This window comes from Pelodiscus sinensis, chromosome 2 (genome assembly GCF_049634645.1).
Source record: "Pelodiscus sinensis isolate JC-2024 chromosome 2, ASM4963464v1, whole genome shotgun sequence".
NCBI classification, from domain to species: domain Eukaryota; kingdom Metazoa; phylum Chordata; order Testudines; family Trionychidae; genus Pelodiscus; species Pelodiscus sinensis.
The window spans coordinates 255,876,513-255,898,355 of record NC_134712.1 but is presented as its reverse complement, the minus strand read 5'-3'; the positions used below and the strand labels follow the sequence as shown (position 1 = coordinate 255,898,355).

At 50.7% G+C, this 21,843-nt stretch overlaps 2 protein-coding genes across 7 annotated transcripts in view; one reads left to right on the top strand and one right to left on the bottom strand.

The window, feature by feature from the left end:
- The window catches only part of KLHL18 (kelch like family member 18), a 44,908-nt gene extending 23,888 nt beyond the window's left edge, over positions 1–21,020 (bottom strand). For both annotated transcript variants that reach the window (XM_075922991.1, XM_075922992.1), the window contains exon 1: positions 20,768–21,020. In XM_075922991.1, the coding sequence (XP_075779106.1) occupies positions 20,768–20,902 (135 nt within the window). In that variant the 5' untranslated portion in view covers positions 20,903–21,020. The remainder of the gene's footprint in view (positions 1–20,767) is intronic.
- Positions 21,021–21,092: 72 nt separating this feature from the next.
- The window catches only part of KIF9 (kinesin family member 9), a 54,360-nt gene continuing 53,609 nt past the window's right edge, over positions 21,093–21,843 (top strand). For 3 of the 5 annotated variants that reach the window (XR_012902148.1, XM_075922988.1, XM_075922986.1), the window contains exon 1: positions 21,093–21,224. The gene's annotated coding sequence lies outside the window, so the exon portion shown is untranslated. The remainder of the gene's footprint in view (positions 21,225–21,843) is intronic. The other 2 variants (XM_075922987.1, XM_075922989.1) reach the window with 2 other exon arrangements.

Sequence of the window (21,843 nt, the reverse complement as noted above, 5' to 3'; positions counted from 1 at the left end):
ATTCTGACAAGTATCCGGCTGTGGAATTACACAACACACAATGAGAAAGCAACTGAGGCAGCTTTCAGGTAAGACACCTGTCTAGCAGCCTGAATGCAGTACTGGAATGTGGGAAGAGCTGGGCTCTCTCTGAACCCCTTCCATGACTGACTTTGTCCAAGGCACTGTGCCAGTGCCCCAGGCGCCCTAGCCTGTATGACGGGGTTGATTAGGAACACTGAAGATAAGCGTTTCCACAACATTCTGAAGATGTAAAATATATGAAAAGTAGATCAAGAGTCAGAAGAGCTGGAAAGCAAGAAAAATATCAGTCACATGGGGTTTTGGTAAAACATCTCTCTAAAAACCATCAACCAGCATGACGGCTCTGAATCTCCAAAGTCACAAAGTCCCCGTGGCGTGACAACATGAGCCAGCATTCCTTGAACTACAGGGGGCCACTATAAAGTGGTTATTGCTAGGGATGTAGGTGACTAGTCGAGTAGTTAACTACCCAATAAGCCTAGGCTTATCGGGTAGTCAAATCACTATTTGACTAGTCACTTTTCCGCCCCTGGAACCAGGAGCAGGTGCTGGGGGGAGCTGGCTAAAAAGCCGGCTCCCCACAGCACCGTCTCCGTGGGGGGCAGAGGTCCAGCAGGGGACTGGGCATGAGCCAGGACAGGTGAGTCCAGGCTCTTACTATATTGAAAAGGCAAGGGTGCGGCGGGACTAGCTTCCAGGGCTGGGAGCTAACTCCACTGCGGCTCTGCAGTTTCCCCCTTATCAGCTAATCAAGTACTCGATTAGCTGATTAAACACAATTTAATCCCCTTAGTTATTGCTGCCATGATCCTCTTAACTCCGCTCCTTTGTGCTTAGGCAATAATGAATGCATGACCCCAGATCAAAGGATGCCCTGCTACATACATAGTTCCCCACCACCACACCTATGTATCCCCATCCAGCTACATCCTTGGAACCTCTTTGTTGACTGTCACCAACATGTACTATGCATGACTACTCGGTGGTATCAGACCCACAATGGGACACTCTGTCACCTCATCTCTCAACTTTGAAGTTTCTGGGTTTAATCTGCAAGGTTTTCTTTAATGCCTTTTCTTGGATTGGTAGTTGTAGACTGAACACCCAGACATTTTAAAGGAGCAACAGTGACTAAGATTTGTGCTGATGTTTTCTCTCTTCCGTGGTAGGTCAGCATAAGTGACAAAGTTGTCAGAGCAAATGCCCAGAGGTGGATCATAAACAGAGACATTTTTCCTCCATCTCACTTCTGAACCATTCATAGGTAGAACGTGTCTTCACATATGAATTACAGATTCACTGATATATGCCAAACTGCAGATCCATACATCCAATTACACTTAATCATTGATAGGGTTTATAGAACATCAATCATCAGAATATTTAAGTGCTAAGAGTTTATGCTTGATAAATTTTATGACTGATTTCAGTTTAGCCCTACTAAATACTTTTGGGTATTCTTAACGAGCCTTCTTCCGCACTATTCTAGGCAGCCTAAGCACCTTCGGGCAGAGAAACTTGTACTTACTTGTCTTGTTTGCAGCTGATACAGTACGTGTGAAGTCTTTATTGCCAGGCGGTTTTAGATGACATACAGATGCACTTAATGGCTTCCGCGCTGCCTCTTTTACTTCATTTTTAACACGCTGCCATTTAACTCAGCTAGAGAATGTTCTTAAAGGAAGATGTTTTCTACTTCCAATGAAGAAGCATTTGGAAGGTGTCAAAAATAAAGCTATTTATTTAGGAAGGATAATTTGGGTAAAGATAGGTGTCAGGAGAACAGCTGTTCTCAGCTCTGTCAGACATCCACCTAAGCCAGGCATGGGCAAAATATGGCCCGCAGGGTGGATCCAGCCCGCCAAGCCACCAGATCCGGCCCACAGAGGCAGCAGGGAGCCCCCAGCAGGCTCCCCAGCTTGCCCTGCAGCCCTACACAACAGGCAGAAACGCGGCTGCAGGGCTCCAGTTCTGTGTTAAAACTGGAGGGGAGGGGTGGAGATTTAGGAGACACCCCGCCCCCAGCACATTCCCATTAGCCAGTTTCTGGCAAAGCCCAGCCAAATGGGAGCTGCAGGCTGGAGTAACAGGCAGCCAAGAAGAACCTCTCCTGGGCTCAGTTATTCATGAAGCACATGGCCAGGCAGGCAGGCTGGCTGGGAAACATTTTAAGTTCGGTAGGCAGGCAAGTTTGGCAGCAGGCAAGTAAGTCTTTTGGCCACAGTCTGCTTCTGGCACCCCAGCCCTTTCCTGCCCCAACTTTCTGCCCTCCCACCGCCAACATACCCAAACGCTCTATCCCCCTCTTGCACCCACACCCCCTCCCAGATCTGGCACCCAAATCTCCTACCCCAGATCACAATCCCCTCCTACCCTAGGTCACATCCCAAACCCCTGCACTCAAGTCCCCTGCCCTAAGGAACAACCACCTCCTTCACCCAAACTCCCTCCCAGACTCCAGTTTCCAACCTGTACCCCCCAATCCTTTACCCCAAGCTCTCTTCTGCACCCAACCTCCATCCCAGACCCCGCATCTCCTCCATTAATATAATGGAAGAGTGCGGCCCTCGACCACTTTCCAAAATCATGGAGTAGCCCCCCTGTCAAAAATTATTGCCCACCCCTGACCTAAGCAGTGCATGGCTGAATTTCTGCATTCATATGTAATGATGTTCCAGGTCAGACAATCTGTTGGAACTGAACGCAGGAGGTCAGGATCCAAAAAGTATGAACCAATACTGCCTGAGCTACTGAACTAGGCTCATCAGCTCAAGTAGCTGAGACATCTAAACTAAGCCCAGCCTGTAAAGGGGACAATGTGAGTTGTATTCAGCTGAATTTTGCTAGATTCCCTGTACATATTTCACACACCTGCCTGCGGAGCACTTCACCTGAAAGAAGGCTAGCGATACACTGACAGCTGAAGACTGCAACTACAGGAGGTTTCCACCACACCGCTTTTCCTAGAATAGGAAAGGGACGATGTTCCCTCTGATTTTTCCCATGTGAGCGTGGAATGAATTCTGTTACATGCACCCATATAAGTGTGGCAGGGGTAAGCAGAGGGGTTTGGGCTGTGGCAGAAGGTTGAGGTGTAGGAAGTGAGGGCTCCAGCTGGGGGTGTGGGCTTTGGGGTGGTGATGGGGGGAACTGGAGTACAGACTGCCCTGGGGCTGCAGCAGGGAGAAGAGACTCCCACCAGCAGCACCTGGGTTGGGGGGAGGGAAGTGCCTCTTTCTGCCGCAGCCCTGAGCAAGCTGTATAGCCACACAGCAGCCTAGAGGGAACTCAGGGGCATGTTTATAACAGGACGAACTGTTCGAGCCCTGTAATTAAATCAGAACGCATTGCCTTGTCAAGTGCCTAATTATACCTTGCGAGACTTTAGACCGGAGCTGTAGTTGATGAAGGATTTAGACAGAAGCAGCAGTAGTGCTGGCTGCCAGAGGGAGCCAGGTATTTCACACCAGATGTCAGAGATGCCAGACTTGTTTACAGGCTCTGCATTCTTCTATGTCCTTCCTACACGGCATTTGGTAGCCCAGGAACCCAGATCAGTGCAGGAAGGAAAACATGGATCCCAAACACATTCTAACAGCAGCACCCAGACTTCAAACATCAAGAAACCAAGCAGTCCTGGCATCGATCATATCTCCCAAAGGACGGAAACGTACCTGCCTATGGTACTTACGTGGCTCCTCATTACCAGTGTCTGAGCACTAGGGATGCGAATGGTTAACTGGGCAGGGGCTGGCAGAGCTCCCCACCCGCTGCAGGCAGGGAAATGCTCCAGAACTGCAGAGCCCACAGCAGGCAGAGGGCTGTTCTGACCGGCCAGCTGAAGCAGTCCTTGTGCGCAGTAGGCCCGGCCCGGGTGGCGTGGCACGGCACAGGCAGAGGCTGCTCGGACCAACTGGCTGGAGCGGCTGTTTCCAAAGAAAGGAAGACCTGACTAAATCTAAAGAGTTGGTGTTTCCCATAGTAGCACCCCAAAGAGAATTTTACAGACCAATTGCTGTCAGAAGCAAACGGAAGCATTCTCCTCCAGAACATCTATGCTGATTTGCCATTTTCAGCTGAGACCAGGCCAGTTCACCGGGAGCTTTGTTTGGTTCAAATAGACATCAATCACAGAAGTACACATGCAGTGTTTAGACTATGAAATGCTTGTGTGCATTAGTTTCAGTTGCAGTATGCATATCCCATGCTATAAAAGTGTCAGTTTTGCTTCAGCACGGGGTCTCAGATCAATAAAGGTTGCACACCACTGATTTAAGTGATAACTCATGAGTGCACGTTTGCTTGCTTTAAACTGTAAATAACTCCCTTCTTTTTCCTAGCGAATACATCTTCAGAAAGTTTATTACTGGATTGGCTACAGGCGTTGTCTTTGATGTAAGATCAAGCAAACCAACCGATCTGAAGTGCCGAGTCTCTAGGGACTGTAAGCAATCTGAACATTTGGTGTAAGTGGCCATTTAGTGCTGCGTCCAGTGTGTCAGATTGGCAAAACAGATAGGAAAGTCTATGGGGACTGTCTGTATCTTCACGAGAAGCTTGTCTTAGTGATCCAAGAGTTCACGTGTCACTCACACGGTGAAATCTAATTACAGAACACACAACCTGTTCCAGGTACCTGTCTTGGTTTTGACAGTTTGCCCTGAGGTAGCCACTTGGTCGTGAGCTACTCCAGACAGCATGATGCAAGATTTCATCCATACTTGAAGTCCGAAACTTCCATTCGCAATGACCTAATCTGTGCCACGGGCACATCTGTGAGGTCATAAAAACACAGGCACATTTGTGAGTTTCTACAGATTAGTGCATTCCCCTGTCACTTTTACAGACTAGCATTCAAGTCAGTCTCCAGGCACAAAAGAAATGCCAAGGCCTAAAGCTCTGTTGATAGGAGCCCTAGGAAAAGGCAAAATGGCACTAATGGTTAGGATAGGCGGAGCTATTTGAAAGCACCCTGTATCCCCAACAGCCCTATTAACTCTTCCATTGCTTGAGCAAAAAGAAGAGTAATAAAGGGCCAGGAGTCTGGTGAGAGTTTACAGAAGGAGAAAGCTATCTTAGAAATATGTTACAATCCATAGTGTCTGGCAGTTTCTGGGAGAAAGACAGTTTATAGAGACTCAGCGAAACCTATTACAGGCAGAATCGCCCATGCACTTCTGACAATGTTCCTTTACTGTGGTGGGTAAAAGACTCGTGAAAAAAAAAATCATTCTCCATCATACACCCACACGCTTAAAATATTAATTAGTTTCAGCGCATAATGGACCCCTTCTTCATGGAAAAGAACGGTAGGTGTGATAAAAAGACATCTATTGTTTTCATGACATCAAGAGGCTGCATAACGGAGAAGCCTTGGTGCAAAGATCTCTCTCTCTCTCTTTCTTCTTAAACATCTTTAAGAGCCTTTGTTAATAGAGCCACAGCTACCTAACCTCTTTTTACTATGATGTCTGAGAGAAAAGCCAAAGGGTAAGAAAGATTAAGCAGCCAACTGTGGTGTAAATTAAAGCATCGAAAACAGTGAAAGCTTCAGGCAAGTCTATAGTACCAGGCTGCATCGGAGCAGCTGTAATGTGTCTGGTGAAGACTCGATATGTTTAGAGGAGAGTACTCTTCCATTGGCAGAACCAGTCTCTGATCATCCCTTCCTTTGCTTCTTTCATCCCCAGCGCCCCAAAAAAGGCAAGAAGAAAGGAAGAAAGCAAAAAAGCAAACTTTAGAAAGCAGACGAGCCCAGAGGACGCTTATCTAACAAGCTATCTGTGCCAGAGAAAACTTATTAAGAAGAATGCAGACTCTTGTCAGTTGTTTTCGGATCGACTCAAAAACCATCAACTGGGTTTCCCAAGCAGCGCATAGCAAGAATGGATTCTAACCTCACCCTCAGAGTGCATTTCTTCAGCGACTGTAATTCTTTGCTTCTCCACAGTACGTCTCCTTTGAGGCTCTCAAAAACATGTTGGAGCCATTAGTAAAACTTCGAACACTTCAAACAGGGATGAGGGAGAATTCCTGCTCCCATATTACAGATGGGGAAAACAAACAGTGAGATGAAGTAAGGGGACCAAAATCTCTATCAGCACAGCATTTCTAATCCTTACATTCATCCACAAAGCAAATCAAGAGCAGAGCTGTGTGACTAGAATCCAACACCAATAATACCCAGTCCCCTGCTTTTACCATTAGATCATATTCTCTCCTTCCATCCATCTTCCAAGCTAACTGTCCCAACAGGAACCACACTGCTTTGGCTGAAGGAAGAGTACAACACTCCCGCCAGCTTGAGAAGTGAGAGAATTACAACACCAGGATCTCCTTCCTCTAAGGAACAGTTCCTAATGTCACATGACACAATAAAACTGTTTTTATACCCAGTTCCTGTACAGGACAAGAGGGTCATGCGTCAGAGCAATCGAATCATGCGGTTTCAATTTAGAACAGAAAACACAGTTGGAAGTAAAGAATTATTTCATTTTATCTGACAACAGGTTATAATCACGGAAAACCTCAGTATTGCAGGGTTTTTGCTGTGTTGATGAAGTTACTAAAAATCATCCCTTCTTTTGTTTAGATGGGCTAAATGCTTGAATTTTCTCATTCCTAAATCTTTGCAAAATCTCTAAAGAAGTTTAAACTATCCAAACACTGTTCATTTTTCTGCATCTCTGCACTCCCTAGTGCTGGCTAGGGATGTGACTAGTTGACTGCCCGATTAAGCACAGGCTTATCAGGTAGTCAAGTCACTACTTGACTAGTTACTTTCCACCCTTGCTGCCCGATGCAGCAAGGGGAGGGGGGGCCAGGAGCTGGTGTTGGAGGGAGCCAGATTAAAAGTCAGTTCCTCCCAGCACCGTCTCTGGAGAGAGGAAAGTAATAGAGATGTAGCCATGTTAGTCTAGTCTAGCTGAAACAAAAAAACAGGACTATGTAGCACTTTAAAGACTAACAAGATGGTTTATTAGGTGATGAGCTTTCTCGGGCCAGACCCACTTCCTCAGATCAAATTGTGGAAGAAAATAGGCATGACCATATATACCAAAGGGATACAATCAAAAAAAGTGAACACATAAAAAGGACAAATCAAATTTCAGAACAGGGAAGGTAAATATCTGTGAGCTAATGATATTAGAGGCAATAATTAGGGAAGCTATCTTTGTAATGGGTAAGATAATTAGTGTCTTTGTTAAGACCCCGGCGTAAAGTGTCAAATTTAAGCATGGATGACAGTTCAGAGGTTTCTTTTTCAAGTCTGGTGTTAAAATGTCTTTGAAGCAGTATGCAGGTAATCAAGTCATTGAGACAATGCCCCTTCTGGTTGAAATGGCAAGAAACTGTTTTTTCTTTGTGTTCACTTTTTTTGATTGTATCCCTTTGAATGGTCATGCCCATTTTCTTCCACAATTTGATCTGAGGAAGTGGGTCTGTCCCACGAAAGCTCATCACTTAATAAACCATCTTGTTAGTCTTTAAAGTGCTACATAGTCCTGTTTTCTGGAGGGAGGGTGACTCTTACTACATTTAAAAGGCAGAGGCGCAGCCGGGATAGAGAGCACCGCGCCTGATCCCTTATCAACCAATGAAGCAGTCAATGGAAATTCTATTCTCTACTTGATTAGCCGAGTAATCAAAATGTAATATTCCTCATGCTGGCTGGAATGAGATACCCTCAGAAAGCAAGAGAAAAGTTCTCCTGTTGTTGCTGCAGACCAACAAAGAGCACCACATCTCCCAAAACATTTCATTTGAACTGAATTCGCAGATAGAGATTTAAATTAAGCACTCTTCCCAAACCACCAGATGCACCCAGATACAGGGCAGTGTAAACACCTCATAATAGCCAAAGGCAAAATATCTGCCAGTTTCCAAACTGGTATTACCAGTAGCTGTCGTCTATTCTAGGGTTTGGTCAAGAAAACCTCTGGAAACCCGCCAATTTGCAGCTGGCGTTTCTCTGATATAAATTCAACTGATCAAGGTTGGAGACATTATAAACACTGGAAGGGGAGGGAAATATAGGAGAGATCTTGTCTGTTAGAAACTCAACCCCCGTATAACTAACATTGATCAAGCTGAACTGGTGTAAGATTTCTAACTAACCAACCACAAACCAACCTGAAGAGATCAGAGCAGTGGGAGGAAAGATTTGATTCTAATAAACATAAATCCCCGTATATGGGGCGTGACCAGCACAGTGGCAGAACAAGAAATATATCTAAGCAGCAGCGGTTGATTTTCCTTTACCTGTTTAAAGAGACACTAATATTTTTCTTCATGGAACCAAGTAACCTGGTTTCACCAGGAATGGGAACTGGCAGGAAAAGTACTCATAAAATGACAGCTATCTTAAGAAGTGAGCCATAATTTGGAACAGTATGAGAAAGTGAGATGAGGAATAGCTTTTCAAGCTCCTGATCCTAGCAACCTAGAAAAACCTGTATGCTGGGGCAAAAATGCAAGGGCACATTGTAGCCTTGGGCCAGACATACAGCTCAACCTCTGCCCCAGAAGCTTGGTTTTCACAGAGTTGATCATAAGGAAGAGTGACAGACTTCCCTGAACCCATCTCAGAATAATCAGAGATTTGCCAGATCCAGTCAAATCAGCACTTCGTCTAATCATGTCTAACGCAAGCTGCCATCTGCTGCTGAAACAGCAACATGGTTTATTGGGCAACTTGAATTGCAGCAGCATTTACTCTTGAATGGGAAGAGAAGTTTTGCAAGCCTGGTATAACTTTAAAGTTATCTTACAGGTTTCTTTTGGCAATGAGAGTCATGCATTTTTCCATTAGTCATACAGAGATGTCAAATACCCAGTCAATTAATGGCTTTAATGACACATTCAGATTCTTTCATTTTAAAATGATATTTCTAGACATGGGCTGTGAAGTTATTCTTTCAAACATGAGCCAAATTTAGCAGTGTCAGCCAGGTCTATACTACAATATTAATTTGGCCCAATTTACGTGTGCTTACAGTTGCTGCAGTAATTAGATTGCACCTGTCTGCACTTCGCGTCAGAAGTGCATGTCCTCACCAAAAGCACTTGTATTGTGGGATAGCTCCCAAAAGCCTGTAACAGTCAACTAAACAATACAGTATCAACACTGACCCTGTGTTGACCTAACAACATCAACCTTGCCTTGCACTGCTCCTGGAGGTCGAGTTATTAAGTCAACGAAGCAGGGCTGTTGTGTTGGCAGGACACAAATTTAAGCATCGAAATGTCCATATTAGGTTGACGCACGGCAGCTTACATCTGTAGTGCAGAACAGGCAAGCAGACAAAATGATTTAAGGGGTTGGAGCATATGTCCTATGAGGAGAGGCTGAGGGAGTTGGGTCTGTTTAGTCTGCAGAAGCGAAGAGCGAGGGGGGATTTGAGAGCAGCCTTCAACTTCCTGAAGGGAGGTTCCAAAGAGGATGGAGAGGGGCTGTTCTCAGTAGTGACAGATGGCAGAACAAGGAGCAATGGTCTCAAGTTGAGGTGGGAGAAGTCCAGGTTGGATATTAGGAAAAACTATTTCACTAGGAGGGTGGGTAGTGAAGCACTGGAATGGGTTCCCTAGGGAAGTAGTGGAGTCTCCATCCCTAGAGGTGTTTAAGTCTTGGCTTGACAAAGCCCTGGCTAGGTTGATTTAGTTGGGATTGGTCCTGCCTAGAGCAGGGGGCTGGACTTGATGACCTTCTGAGGTCTCTTCCAACTCTATGGTTCTACGTCTGAAAGCTGTGAACTCATAACATCCCCCGCGTTCATCTCACTGAAGCACAGACTCTAGAACAGTGTTTCTTAAACTTTTTAAGACAGAAGAACACCAAATAATTTTTTTGAATGAGGAACACCAAGGACTTTTTGTTGAGGGGAGTAAAAAAAGGGTCAGGGGAAAGTTATTGAGGGGGAAAAAAGTTGCCTGTCCCTTTAAGGGTGGCCATTTTGAACTCTGTTCTCTGCGGCACACCATTGACTACTTTGCAGCACACCGGTGTGCCACAGAACTAGGGTTGCCAAATGGTTTAACCAAAAATATCGAACCCCCCCTACCACCACCAAAAAAATACCGGGGAAAAAATTCTGTTGAGGAAAAAAAAAAAGGGAGGGGGAGACCAATGGTGAGCAAAAAAACCAAACCAAAACAAAAACAAAAACCCAAGAGTTCTTAAGCAAAAAATAAATAAATAAAATAAAATAAAATAAAATAAAATAAAACAAAAACAAAACAAAAACAAAACAAAAACAAAACAAAAACAAAACAAAAACAAAAAAACAAAAACAAACCAGCATTAAAACAGTATGGCCCTTTTAAGTGTGTGCAGAGTCAGACTAGGGACAGGAAAAGGAGAGGTTGAGCACCAAGACCCAGGCATTGCTTCCCCTCGCTCAGGTTTTTAGACTTTTTGCCGGTGACCATCTTGTTTTCTTGGTCAAGCCAGAAGGGAGCTTCCCCACGGAACCAAATAAGCAGGAGGTCTGGGCCCAATTGCTGAGTGTGTCGTAGGGTTTTTAACAGACAGGACGCGAAAATACCAGACTGCCCAGGTCAATACTGGACACCTGGCAACCCTACACGGAACAGTTTAAGAAACATTGCTCTAGAACTATGCAGTCAGCTAAACAGTCAGAAAAAGATAGAAAACAAACAAAAAACAAAAAACCAGAAGTGATCCCAAAAAATAACACAATTATAATGAGTGAAGTGAGGCACGGGGACTTAATGCATGAACTTGGATCAAGAGTAGCTCATTGTCCTAGATTCATAGCCTGGCACACAGAAATATTGCATTTTAAATACTGAATTCAGCCTTTAACACAGGAGTTAACACAGGATTCCCAGATAAATTCAGTGTAATCCAAATAATAAACAGTAAACAAGTTAACTATTCATCATAATAAATTAGTTGCACTTTCTGTTATGGCCATAAAATTCCTTCTTAATCACTGATTTTACCTCTTCTATCTCTACTTGCAGAAAAGCAGAAATTAGGTGGCACTAATGCTAATGAACCATGTAAATTATGTCCACCCAGCAACCATACAGAAGGGGAATTATTTTAACCACTGTCCTTCAACATGGAGAACGCATTGATCAACATCAGAGAAGAGACCATTATTCAATTGTTCTGAGCTACAGCCAACAACATTGTTTCTTCCTGTGTCCCCTGCACGATAGGAAGGTATTTTAACCACATCAGGGCCAGTGTTGGAGTTCGGTCTGCAACACAAAGGCTTTCATTCTGTAGATCAGTAGTCTCCAACCTTTTTACACCCAAGATCACTTTTTAAATGACAGACCAAGCCAAGATCTACTGCCCCGCCCCTTCCTTGAAGTCCCGCCCTCTCTATTCTCCTCCTCTCCATCACTTGCTATCCCCTATCCTTATACTGCTACTTTAAAAAAAAAAATTCCCACCATTTCTCGCAGCTACTCACCTGTGCTGTTGCTCGGTGAGTAGCTGCTCCTCAAATGAGGAAATCTAATGTAAATGTACTGCGCAGGCGCGCAATTCAGAGAGGGCTCAAGAGCTACTCTTAGAGCCTCCAAGATCTACCGGTAGATCGCAATCTACTGGTTGGTGACCACGGCTGTAGATGGTACCTTTTAGGTGCTGTCTCCATCATGTCTAAAGTCAGGAAGCAACAGTTGTGAAAATGGTGACACTTGTACGAAGACACACTACTGACAGGAATCACACTGACTAAAGCATCCCCATGTTGTTTCTTCCATATTTTTGTTTGATGGTAAGAGAATGCTAGCTCAGCTAGACAAGCTATTTTGAAGGTTTCTTGTGTTGCTGATACATTTCACCATATTTAAAGTTTCATCAATGCATGTGAAAGAAGCGTTCAGTAGAAGATCAGTGAAAAGTACATATCCTAAGTCAGCCATATAGTAAAGGAGTTGCTACATCTACTTGAAAAACACTCTGAAGGTTGATCAAATTTGCTTCTATAATACCCAATACTGCATAATGACTAAAACTGGAAAAGGCATCTTGAAAAAAGATTTGGTCTGGAGCCAACAAGCCATGTCAACTCAACTGCTAAGTGATGTGTTGGCCAGTGCTGAAAGTTGAAATGGCAGCTGGAAGTGGCAGAGAATAAGGATATGTTATTATCACGATTAATTTCATTGAGATACGCTCTTGAAGGGCTAATGAAGTTGCCTTAGATGCCAAAGTCCTTTATTGACAAAGTAACTATTTCACAGCTATCGTTTTTTCAAATGCCAAACCTCATCTCCCCATGCTCAATCCTCTGCCACAAAGACCAGCGAGGTCCCAACTGCGATGGTAGATTTTGTGATTTCTTAAGCAGCAGTAGTGCTATAGTGTCTGGACACAAAGGAATGTGGAACTGGACTAGTTTCAAATAGGTTAAAGAAACATCAGGTGCCAGCTACTTTGGATGAATCTCTCAGGGATCAGAGGCTCCCCACCTCCATCCGACATCCAGAGACTCTGGGATACGTAACACTATATAGATATAGCTCAACACTAAGAAACTTCCCAGCATGATCATCTAAGTTGTGGCAGGGATTCTCAGTCTAGGGCTAGTGAGTTTATCCCAAATGGCACATCTTAAAAGGCCACCACACAGAAAATGCCCTGGCAAATGCTGCTCCACGTATTCTCACGTATTTTTCATTTAGATGTACGCAACCCACACAGCGCAGTGTGGTGAACACAAAGTCTGCTTACTTATCCGAGCTTTTTCGAAGGCATAGGGAAAGGGGTCAAGAGGCTCAATCTGTGCAGACTGGGGAACTTTTTAGGGTTTAAGTCAATAGTATGAATTTTGTACTCACAGAATTGATCACACGCCTTGAACAGAGACACAACAGCCCTGTACACATCTAAAAAGAAACCCCTGAGTCCCTGCTGTGTTCGTAACTGTACCAGTGATTTCAGCATTCTCCTCTGAAGACTCTGTTATGGGCCACAGGGATAGTGGGCTAGAGGGACCACTTGCCTGACGTAGTGTGGCAATTCCTATGGCGTAGTTAGTATGTCCAGGCTGTAAGGGTTCGTTTTATTCTCTTTAAGATAATAAGAGGTTGAACATCCCTGGTCCAACACCCTGACTGGTCCCAAACCAGGCAATTTGCCAGACCAAGGGAGTCAACATCAGTCCCTCTGCTGCTGCCAGCTGATGGACTCTGCTCTGGTGGCAGTAGAAGGGCTGGCACTGGCGGACGGGGATGGAGGCACTCAGGGAAAGAGGCGGGGTTCCCAGCCCCTGGCTGGGCTCTACGCCTGGTCGCCAGCTGTGGGCTTCTGCGTCTGCCCAATCTCTTCCCCTGAGGAACCTCACGTCACCACTCCTACCTTTCCCTAAGCTTACATGATGCAAATGAGCTATCTGTAGGCCTCTGGAAGCTCTTGGTGGATGGGGGAGAAGTTGCTGAGCACAAGGCCCCCAGCTTTTCCCTGAGTGCTCTAGCCTTGGAGCATTCACGGCTGCTGGGCCATGGATGTTACCATATGAGGGAAGCCTGGATTGCAGAGGTTCAGCCTGTAATGAATGTAATTCTCTTGAAAGATAATGGATTGACAGTCCTAGAGACCGATTTCTCTAATAGAGGCCCAACTTAAATGTATACCCCAAATTAAATAACACAGGAAGAGAACCAAAAAAAGTGCCACCGGGGCTTAACAAACAGGTAAAGGAAGCAGTGACAGATAAAAAGATATCTTTTTAAAAGTGGAAGTCAAATCCTAGTGAGGAAAATAGAAAGGACCATAAACTTTGTCAAATTATGTGTAAAAATATAATTAAAAAAACAAAAAGGAGTTTGAAGAACAGCTAGCCAAATACGCAATAAGTAATAGTAAAATGTTTTTTAAGTACATCAGAAGCAGGAAGCCGGCTACATAACCAGTGGGGTCCTTGGACTATCAAGATGCTAAAGGAGCACTCAAAGATTATAAAGTCATAGCAGAGAAGCTACATGAGTACAGTAAAACTCCGATGGTCCGGCATCCGACAGTCCGGCACGATCAGGAACCCGGAAGTGCTCCGGGCAGCCGGACCATTGGGGCTGCTTTGCCCCCAGCTTCCCCTATTCAGCCGCTGCTAAAACTGCCCCTGGGGGCTGCGGGACCAACCGGACAGAACCCCAGGTGTCCGATTCAGCCGCTGCTGAAACTGACCAGCGGCTGACTCCAGGAAGCCCGGGGCAGAGCAGCTGGGGTGCTGCTGGGTTGGTCCAGTAGCGCCGCACCTTGGCGCTGTGGGACCAACCCGGCAGCCCCCCAGCTGCTCTACCCCAGGCATCCTGATTCAGCTGCTGCTGAAACTGACCAGCGGCTGACTCCAGGAACCCCAAGGCAGGGCAGCTCTGCCTCGGGCTTCCTGGAGTCAGCCGCTGATCAGTATCAGCAGCGTCTGACTTGGGGACTCCTGGGGCAGAGCAGCTGGGGTGCTGCCGGGTTGGTCCAGTAGCACCGAGGAGCAGCGCTGCGGGACCAACCCAGCAGCACCCCAGCTGCTCTGCCCCAGGCGTCCCCAAGAGCACCTGGGGTGCTGCCCGGTTGGTCTCGCCGCACCAAGGGTTGGCGCTACCGGACCCACCCAGAAGCACTCCAGCTGCTTTGTCCCAGGCGTCTCCAATTCAGCCGCTGCTGGTCAGTTTCAGCAGCGGCTGAATCAGGGACGCCTGGGGCAGAGCTGGACTATCAGAAGGGGGGACTATGAGGGGTCTGGGGTGGCACCCCCCCCACCCCAGACCCCTCATAGCCCCCCCTTCCGATAGTCCATCATATCTGATAATCCGGCACCCCCTGGGTCGCAAAGTTGCCGGATTATCAGAAGTTTACTGTACTTTGCTTCAGTCTTCACGGCTGAGGATATCGGGGAGATTCCAAAACCTGAGCCATTCTTTTTAGGTGACAAATCTGAGGAAATGTCCCAAATTGAGGTGTCATTAGAGGAAGTTTTGGAATAAATTGATAAATTTAACAGTAACAAGTCACCGGGACAAGATGGCATTCACCCAAGAGTTCTGAAAGAACTCAAATGGGAAATTGTGGAACTATTAACTGTGGTTTGTAACCTATCCTTTAAATCAGCTTTCATATCTAATGATTAGAAGATAGCTAACGTGACGCCAATATTTAAAAAGGTGATCCTGACAATTACAGACCGGTAAGTCTCACGTCAGTACAAATTAGTTGAAACTATAGTAAAGAATAAAATTGTCAGGCACGCAGATGATATAATTTGTTGGGGGAAAGTCAATGTGGTTTCTGTAAACAGAAATCATGCCTTAGTAATCTGCTAGAGTTCTCTGAGGGGGGTCTACAAACATGTGGACCAAGGGGATCCAGTTGATATAGCAAACTTAGATTTCCAAAAAGCCTTTGACAAGGTCCCTCACCAAAGGCTCTTAAGTAAAGTAAGTTGTCATGGAATAAGAGGGAAAGTCCTTTTCTGGATTGAGAACTGGTTAAAAGACAGGAAATAAAGGGTAGGAATAAATGGTAAGTTTTCCAAGTGGAGATACCCTGTAAAAATGAGGTTTACATGGTTCTTGCGCAAAAGGGTTTTTTTGTGCAAAATGGCCCTGTCTACACTGCGGTTTTTTGCGCAAAAACCACTTCCGCAAAAAGGATCGGAAGAGGATATACAAATGAGAGCACGACATATACTAATGAGTGCTCCATTTGCATTTCCTTCTCCGTAAGAGGGAAGCAGTCTAGACATTGCCTCTGTGATTGGGTAACAAAATGGCAAATAAAATTTTCTGTTGATAAATGTAAAGTAAAGTACATCGAAAAAAATAAATCCCAACTATATATACACAATATGATGGGGACTAATTTGGCTACAACTACTCAAGAGAAAGATCTTGGATTCACTGTGGATAGTTCTCTGAAAACATCCACTCAGTGTGCAGCAGCAGTCAAAAAAGCAAATAGAATGTTAGGAGTTTTAAAAAAAAAAGAGATAGAGAATAAGACAGAAAATACCTTATTGCCTCTATATAAAACGATGGTATGCCCACATCTTGAATACTGCATACAGATGTGGTCGCCTCATCTCAAAAAAGATATGTCGGCATTGGAAAAGGTTCAGAAAAGGGCAACAAAAATTATGAGGAGTTTGGAACGGGTCTCATATGAAGAGAGATTAAAAATACTTGCACTTTTCAACTTAGAAAAGAGGAGACTAAGGGAGGATATGATAGAGGTATATAAAATCATGACGGGTATGGAAAAAGTGAATAAGGAAAAGTTATTTATTTATTCCCACAAGCAAAGAACTAGGGGTCACCAAATAAAATTAATAGGCAGCAGATTTAAAACAAACAAAAGGAAGTTTTTCTTCACTCAGCACATAGTCAACCTGTGGAACTCCTTGCCAGAGGATGTGGTGAAGGATAGAACTTTAACAGGATTCAAAAAAGAGCTAGATAGATTCATGGAGGTTAGGTTCATCAATGGCTATTAGTCAGAATGTGTAGGAATGGTGTCCCTGGCCTCTGTTTCTCTGGAGGTTGGTGACAGGGGAGGGATCGCATGAGGATTACCTGTTGTGATCCCTCCCTCCAGGGCATCTGGTATTGGCCACTGTCAACAGACAGGATATTGGGCTAAATGGACTTTGGTCTGCCCCAGTATGGCTGTTCTTATGTTTTGTTAGTCTTTAAGGTGCTACTAGACCACTGGTCTCCAACCTTTTCATACCCAAGATCACTTTTTAAATGACAGACCAAGCCAAGATCTACCACCCCGCCCCGCCCCTTCCTTGAAGTCCCGCCCTCTCTATTCTCCTCTCCATCACTTGCTATCCCCAATCCTTATACTGCTACTTTAAAAAAAAATTCCCACCATTCCTCGCAGCTACTCACCTGTGCTGTTGCTCGGTGAGTAGCTGCTCCTCAAATGAGGAAATCTAATGTAAATGTACTGTGCAGGCACGCAGTTCAGAGAGGGCTCAAGAGCTACTCTTAGAGCCTCCGAGATCTACCGGTAGATTGTGATCTACTGGTTAGTGACCACGGTACTAGATGCTGTTTTTTAAGTTTTTCCTGTTAGAGACTAACACAGCTACCCCTCTGAAACAATAAATAATATCTGCAAGTATCCATGAGCAATACTGAGTTGTAGCATGAGCATTTTAGCCAAGCCCAGTTTCCTGCTTCACCACAGCAGCAACCAGTCTTACATTAGAAAAGAATTACAAAACTGACAGCAGTGAGAATCTCTCAGATTAGCAAATATTCCCCAAGGCATTTCAATGGAGACCACAAAACTATTTATGAGGCCACTCCCGGGATGCAAGAATGACTAGTGGCAAGTGACAGAGCACATATTTATGAAGAGCTGGACCGGATGACTCACCAGCAGCCCCTTTGCACCCAAAGGCATATGATGGGAGTAGATTTTGGCTCCCCTATGTGGGCTCATTAGTTTAGCATCTATTTATGCAAAACTGCGGCATTTGCTGCCTGCGCGGATGAAGGCACCTAGGATTGGGGCTACCATCTGTTGCAGACTGGTGTCCACATTCCACAGGTACCATGAATCCTCATCCAATCTGCACTCGGGTGTATTCAGTCTGAGTGTCCAAGACAGGTCTACCCACCAAGCCAGGAGATGTGCAGAGGGAGTAGCTACATCCCCACAGACTCCCCCCAGCTTCACTCACCATGGAACAAAGCCAGCCCAGACAGATGGGGCCCCTGACACTAACTGGTAGAACGCAATGCTGGGGGTCCAACACCCTTGCCACCCTGGATAAGGTCTGGGAGAAGGGCACTCAGAAAAGGCACCGATGGTGAGGACAGGCTCCTCAGGAGCAGCAGGACAGGGGTTAGATGGGAGAGATGGGAAAGAGAAACTCCTATCCCAAGGGTCCCTACAATCCCTCCTTCCCCCCAGCCTAGGGATCCTTCCCTGTCCCATTGCCTTACTCTCCCCACCAAGGGCACCCCATCCCCTCACCCCACAGCTCCCCATCCCAGAATCCCATTACTCCCCCATGTGATTCCATCCCCAGTCCGCCCTTTCCCCCCAGGGCTCCCCATCCCATCCCCATCCCCTACGGCTCCACATCCCAGAGTCCCACTATTCCCCCCAGAGCTCTGCAGTCCATCCCCTCCCCCCAGGGCTCCCGATCCCAACACCCCGCTACCCCCCCGCAGAACTCCCCCCAGGGCTCCCCATCCCAACACCCCGCTCCCCCCCCGCAGAACTCCCCCCAGGGCTCCCCATCCCAACACCCCACTGCCCCCCCCGCAGAGCTCCCCCCATAGGTCCCCTCCCCCCAGGGCTCCCCATCCCAACACCCCACTGCCCCCCCCGCAGAACTCCCCCCATAGGTCCCCTCCCCCCAGGGCTCCCCGCCCCAGCACCCCACTGCCCCCCCCCGCAGAACTCCCCCCATAGGTCCCCTCCCCCCAGGGCTCCCCATCCCAACACCCCACTGCCCCCCCCGCAGAACTCCCCCCATAGGTCCCCTCCCCCCAGGGCTCCCCGCCCCAGCACCCCACTGCCCCCCCCGCAGAGCTCCCCCCATAGGTCCCCTCCCCCCAGGGCTCCCCATCCCAACACCCCACTGCCCCCCCCGCAGAACTCCCCCCATAGGTCCCCTCCCCCCAGGGCTCCCCGCCCCAGCACCCCACTGCCCCCCCCGCAGAGCTCCCCCCATAGGTCCCCTCCCCCCAGGGCTCCCTGCCCCAGCACCCCACTGCCCCCCCCGCAGAGCTCCCCCCATAGGTCCCCTCCCCCCAGGGCTCCCCATCCCAACACCCCACTGCCCCCCCCGCAGAACTCCCCCCATAGGTCCCCTCCCCCCAGGGCTCCCCGCCCCAGCACCCCACTGCCCCCCCCGCAGAGCTCCCCCCATAGGTCCCCTCCCCCCAGGGCTCCCCATCCCAACACCCCACTGCCCCCCCCTGCAGAGCTCCCCCCATAGGTCCCCTCCCCCCAGGGCTCCCCATCCCAACACCCCACTGCCCCCCCCGCAGAGCTCCCCCCATAGGTCCCCTCCCCCCAGGGCTCCCCATCCCAACACCCCATTGCCCCCCCCGCAGAGCTCCCCCCATAGGTCCCCTCCCCCCAGGGCTCCCCATCCCAACACCCCATTGCCCCCCCCCCGCAGAGCTCCCCCCATAGGTCCCCTCCTCCCAGGGCTCCCCATCCCAACACCCCATTGCCCCCCCTGCAGAGCTCCCCCCATAGGTCCCCCCCCAGGGCTCCCCGCCCCAGCACCCCACTGCCCCCCCCGCAGAGCTCCCCCCATAGGTTCCCCCCCAGGGCTCCCCGCCCCAGCACCCCACTGCCCCCCCCGCAGAGCTCCCCCCATAGGTCCCCTCCCCCCAGGGCTCCCCGCCCCAGCACCCCACTGCCCCCCCCGCAGAGCTCCCCCCATAGGTCCCCTCCCCCCAGGGCTCCCCATCCCAACACCCCACTGCCCCCCCCTGCAGAGCTCCCCCCATAGGTCCCCTCCCCCCAGGGCTCCCCATCCCAACACCCCACTGCCCCCCCCGCAGAGCTCCCCCCATAGGTCCCCTCCCCCCAGGGCTCCCCATCCCAACACCCCACTGCCCCCCCCTGCAGAGCTCCCCCCATAGGTCCCCTCCCCCCAGGGCTCCCCCCCCCAGCACCCCACTGCCCCCCCCGCAGAGCTCCCCCCATAGGTCCCCTCCCCCCAGGGCTCCCCATCCCAACACCCCATTGCCCCCCCCGCAGAGCTCCCCCCATAGGTCCCCTCCCCCCAGGGCTCCCCATCCCAACACCCCATTGCCCCCCCCCGCAGAGCTCCCCCCATAGGTCCCCTCCTCCCAGGGCTCCCCATCCCAACACCCCATTGCCCCCCCCGCAGAGCTCCCCCCATAGGTCCCCCCCCCAGGGCTCCCCGCCCCAGCACCCCACTGCCCCCCCCGCAGAGCTCCCCCCATAGGTTCCCCCCCAGGGCTCCCCGCCCCAGCACCCCACTGCCCCCCCGCAGAACTCCCCCCATAGGTCCCCTCCCCCCAGGGCTCCCCGCCCCAGCACCCCACTGCCCCCCCCGCAGAGCTCCCCCCATAGGTCCCCTCCCCCCAGGGCTCCCCATCCCAACACCCCACTGCCCCCTCCTGCAGAGCTCCCCCCATAGGTCCCCTCCCCCCAGGGCTCCCCATCCCAACACCCCACTGCCCCCCCCTGCAGAGCTCCCCCCATAGGTCCCCTCCCCCCAGGGCTCCCCATCCCAACACCCCACTGCCCCCCCCTGCAGAGCTCCCCCCATAGGTCCCCTCCCCCCAGGGCTCCCCATCCCAACACCCCACTGCCCCCCCCTGCAGAGCTCCCCCCATAGGTCCCCTCCCCCCAGGGCTCCCCATCCCAACACCCCACTGCCCCCCCCGCAGAGCTCCCCCCATAGGTCCCCTCCCCCCAGGGCTCCCCCCCCCCAGCACCCCACTGCCCCCCCCGCAGAGCTCCCCCCATAGGTCCCCTCCCCCCAGGGCTCCCCATCCCAACACCCCATTGCCCCCCCCGCAGAGCTCCCCCCATAGGTCCCCTCCCCCCAGGGCTCCCCATCCCAACACCCCACTGCCCCCCCCTGCAGAGCTCCCCCCATAGGTCCCCTCCCCCCAGGGCTCCCCATCCCAACACCCCACTGCCCCCCCCGCAGAGCTCCCCCCATAGGTCCCCTCCCCCCAGGGCTCCCCCCCCCCAGCACCCCACTGCCCCCCCCGCAGAGCTCCCCCCATAGGTCCCTCCCCCCAGGCCCCCCCGCACCTTGAGGGTCACGTCGCAGAGCTTGCCCTGCCTCCGGATCTCGCCCATCACGCCGTAGCCCCGGCTGGGCAGGTCCCCCACCGAGAAGTGCACCAGGTCCTCGGGGTCCAGCTCCGGCTCGGCCGCCTCCAGCATCGTCCCGCCCGGCCCGGCCCCGCGCTCGCAGGGCAACGCGGGAGAGAGGAGCCGCCTCCGCCTCCGCTCGCGCCCGGCCCGCGCTGGCCCCTCCCGGCCGCCGTCACCAGCCGGGGCCCGACCCCCCTCACGCCCCCGCCCCGCCCCGCCCCTCCGCGGCGGAAATGCGCTCCCCGCTTCCGCCTTCCCTCCGAGCACGTTCCGGACGCGGCCGGAAGGGGCGGGAGTCATGGTAACGGAGTGTACAGCCCGCGGCCTCCGCTGCGCCCCGGGCCCGGGCAGCGACAGGAGCAGGCGGCGGCGGGAAGAGCGGCCAGCCCCGGTCAGTGCCGGGCCCCTGCCTGCGGCGGCACCGCCTCCCCGCCTCCCCCGTCGGCCAGCTCGCCCGCCCCCCCACCTCCCCGCCTCTGCCCTCATCGCCCCCCTGCTCCCTCCCCCAGCTCACCCGCCCCCCCACCTCTGCCCTCATCGCCCCCCTGCTCCCTCCCCCAGCTCATCCGCCCCCTCTGCCCCCTCCGCCTCTGCCCCCTCCCCATCGCCACCCCGCCCCCTCTGCCCCCCTCCGCCCCTGCCCCCCCATCGCCTCTGCCCCCCCGGCCCCTCCCCATCGTCCCCCGCCCCCCTCTGCCCGCTCCCCATCGCCCCCCCGCCCCCCTTGACCCTGCCGCCTCCCCATCGCTCCCCCCGCCCCCTCCTCCTCTGCTCCCCTTCTGCCCTCCTCTGCCCCTGCCCCTCCCCATTGCCACCCCGTCCCCTCACCCCCTCCGCCCCTGCCCCCCCCGCCCTCCTCCGCCTCTTCCCGTTCCCCATCGCCACCCCGCCCCCTCTGCCCCTGCCCCCTCCCCATCGCCTACCCCCGCCCCCTCTTCCCCCTCCCCATCGCCACCCCGCCCCCTCTGCCCCTGCCCCCTCCCCATCGCCTACCCCCGCCCCCTCTTCCC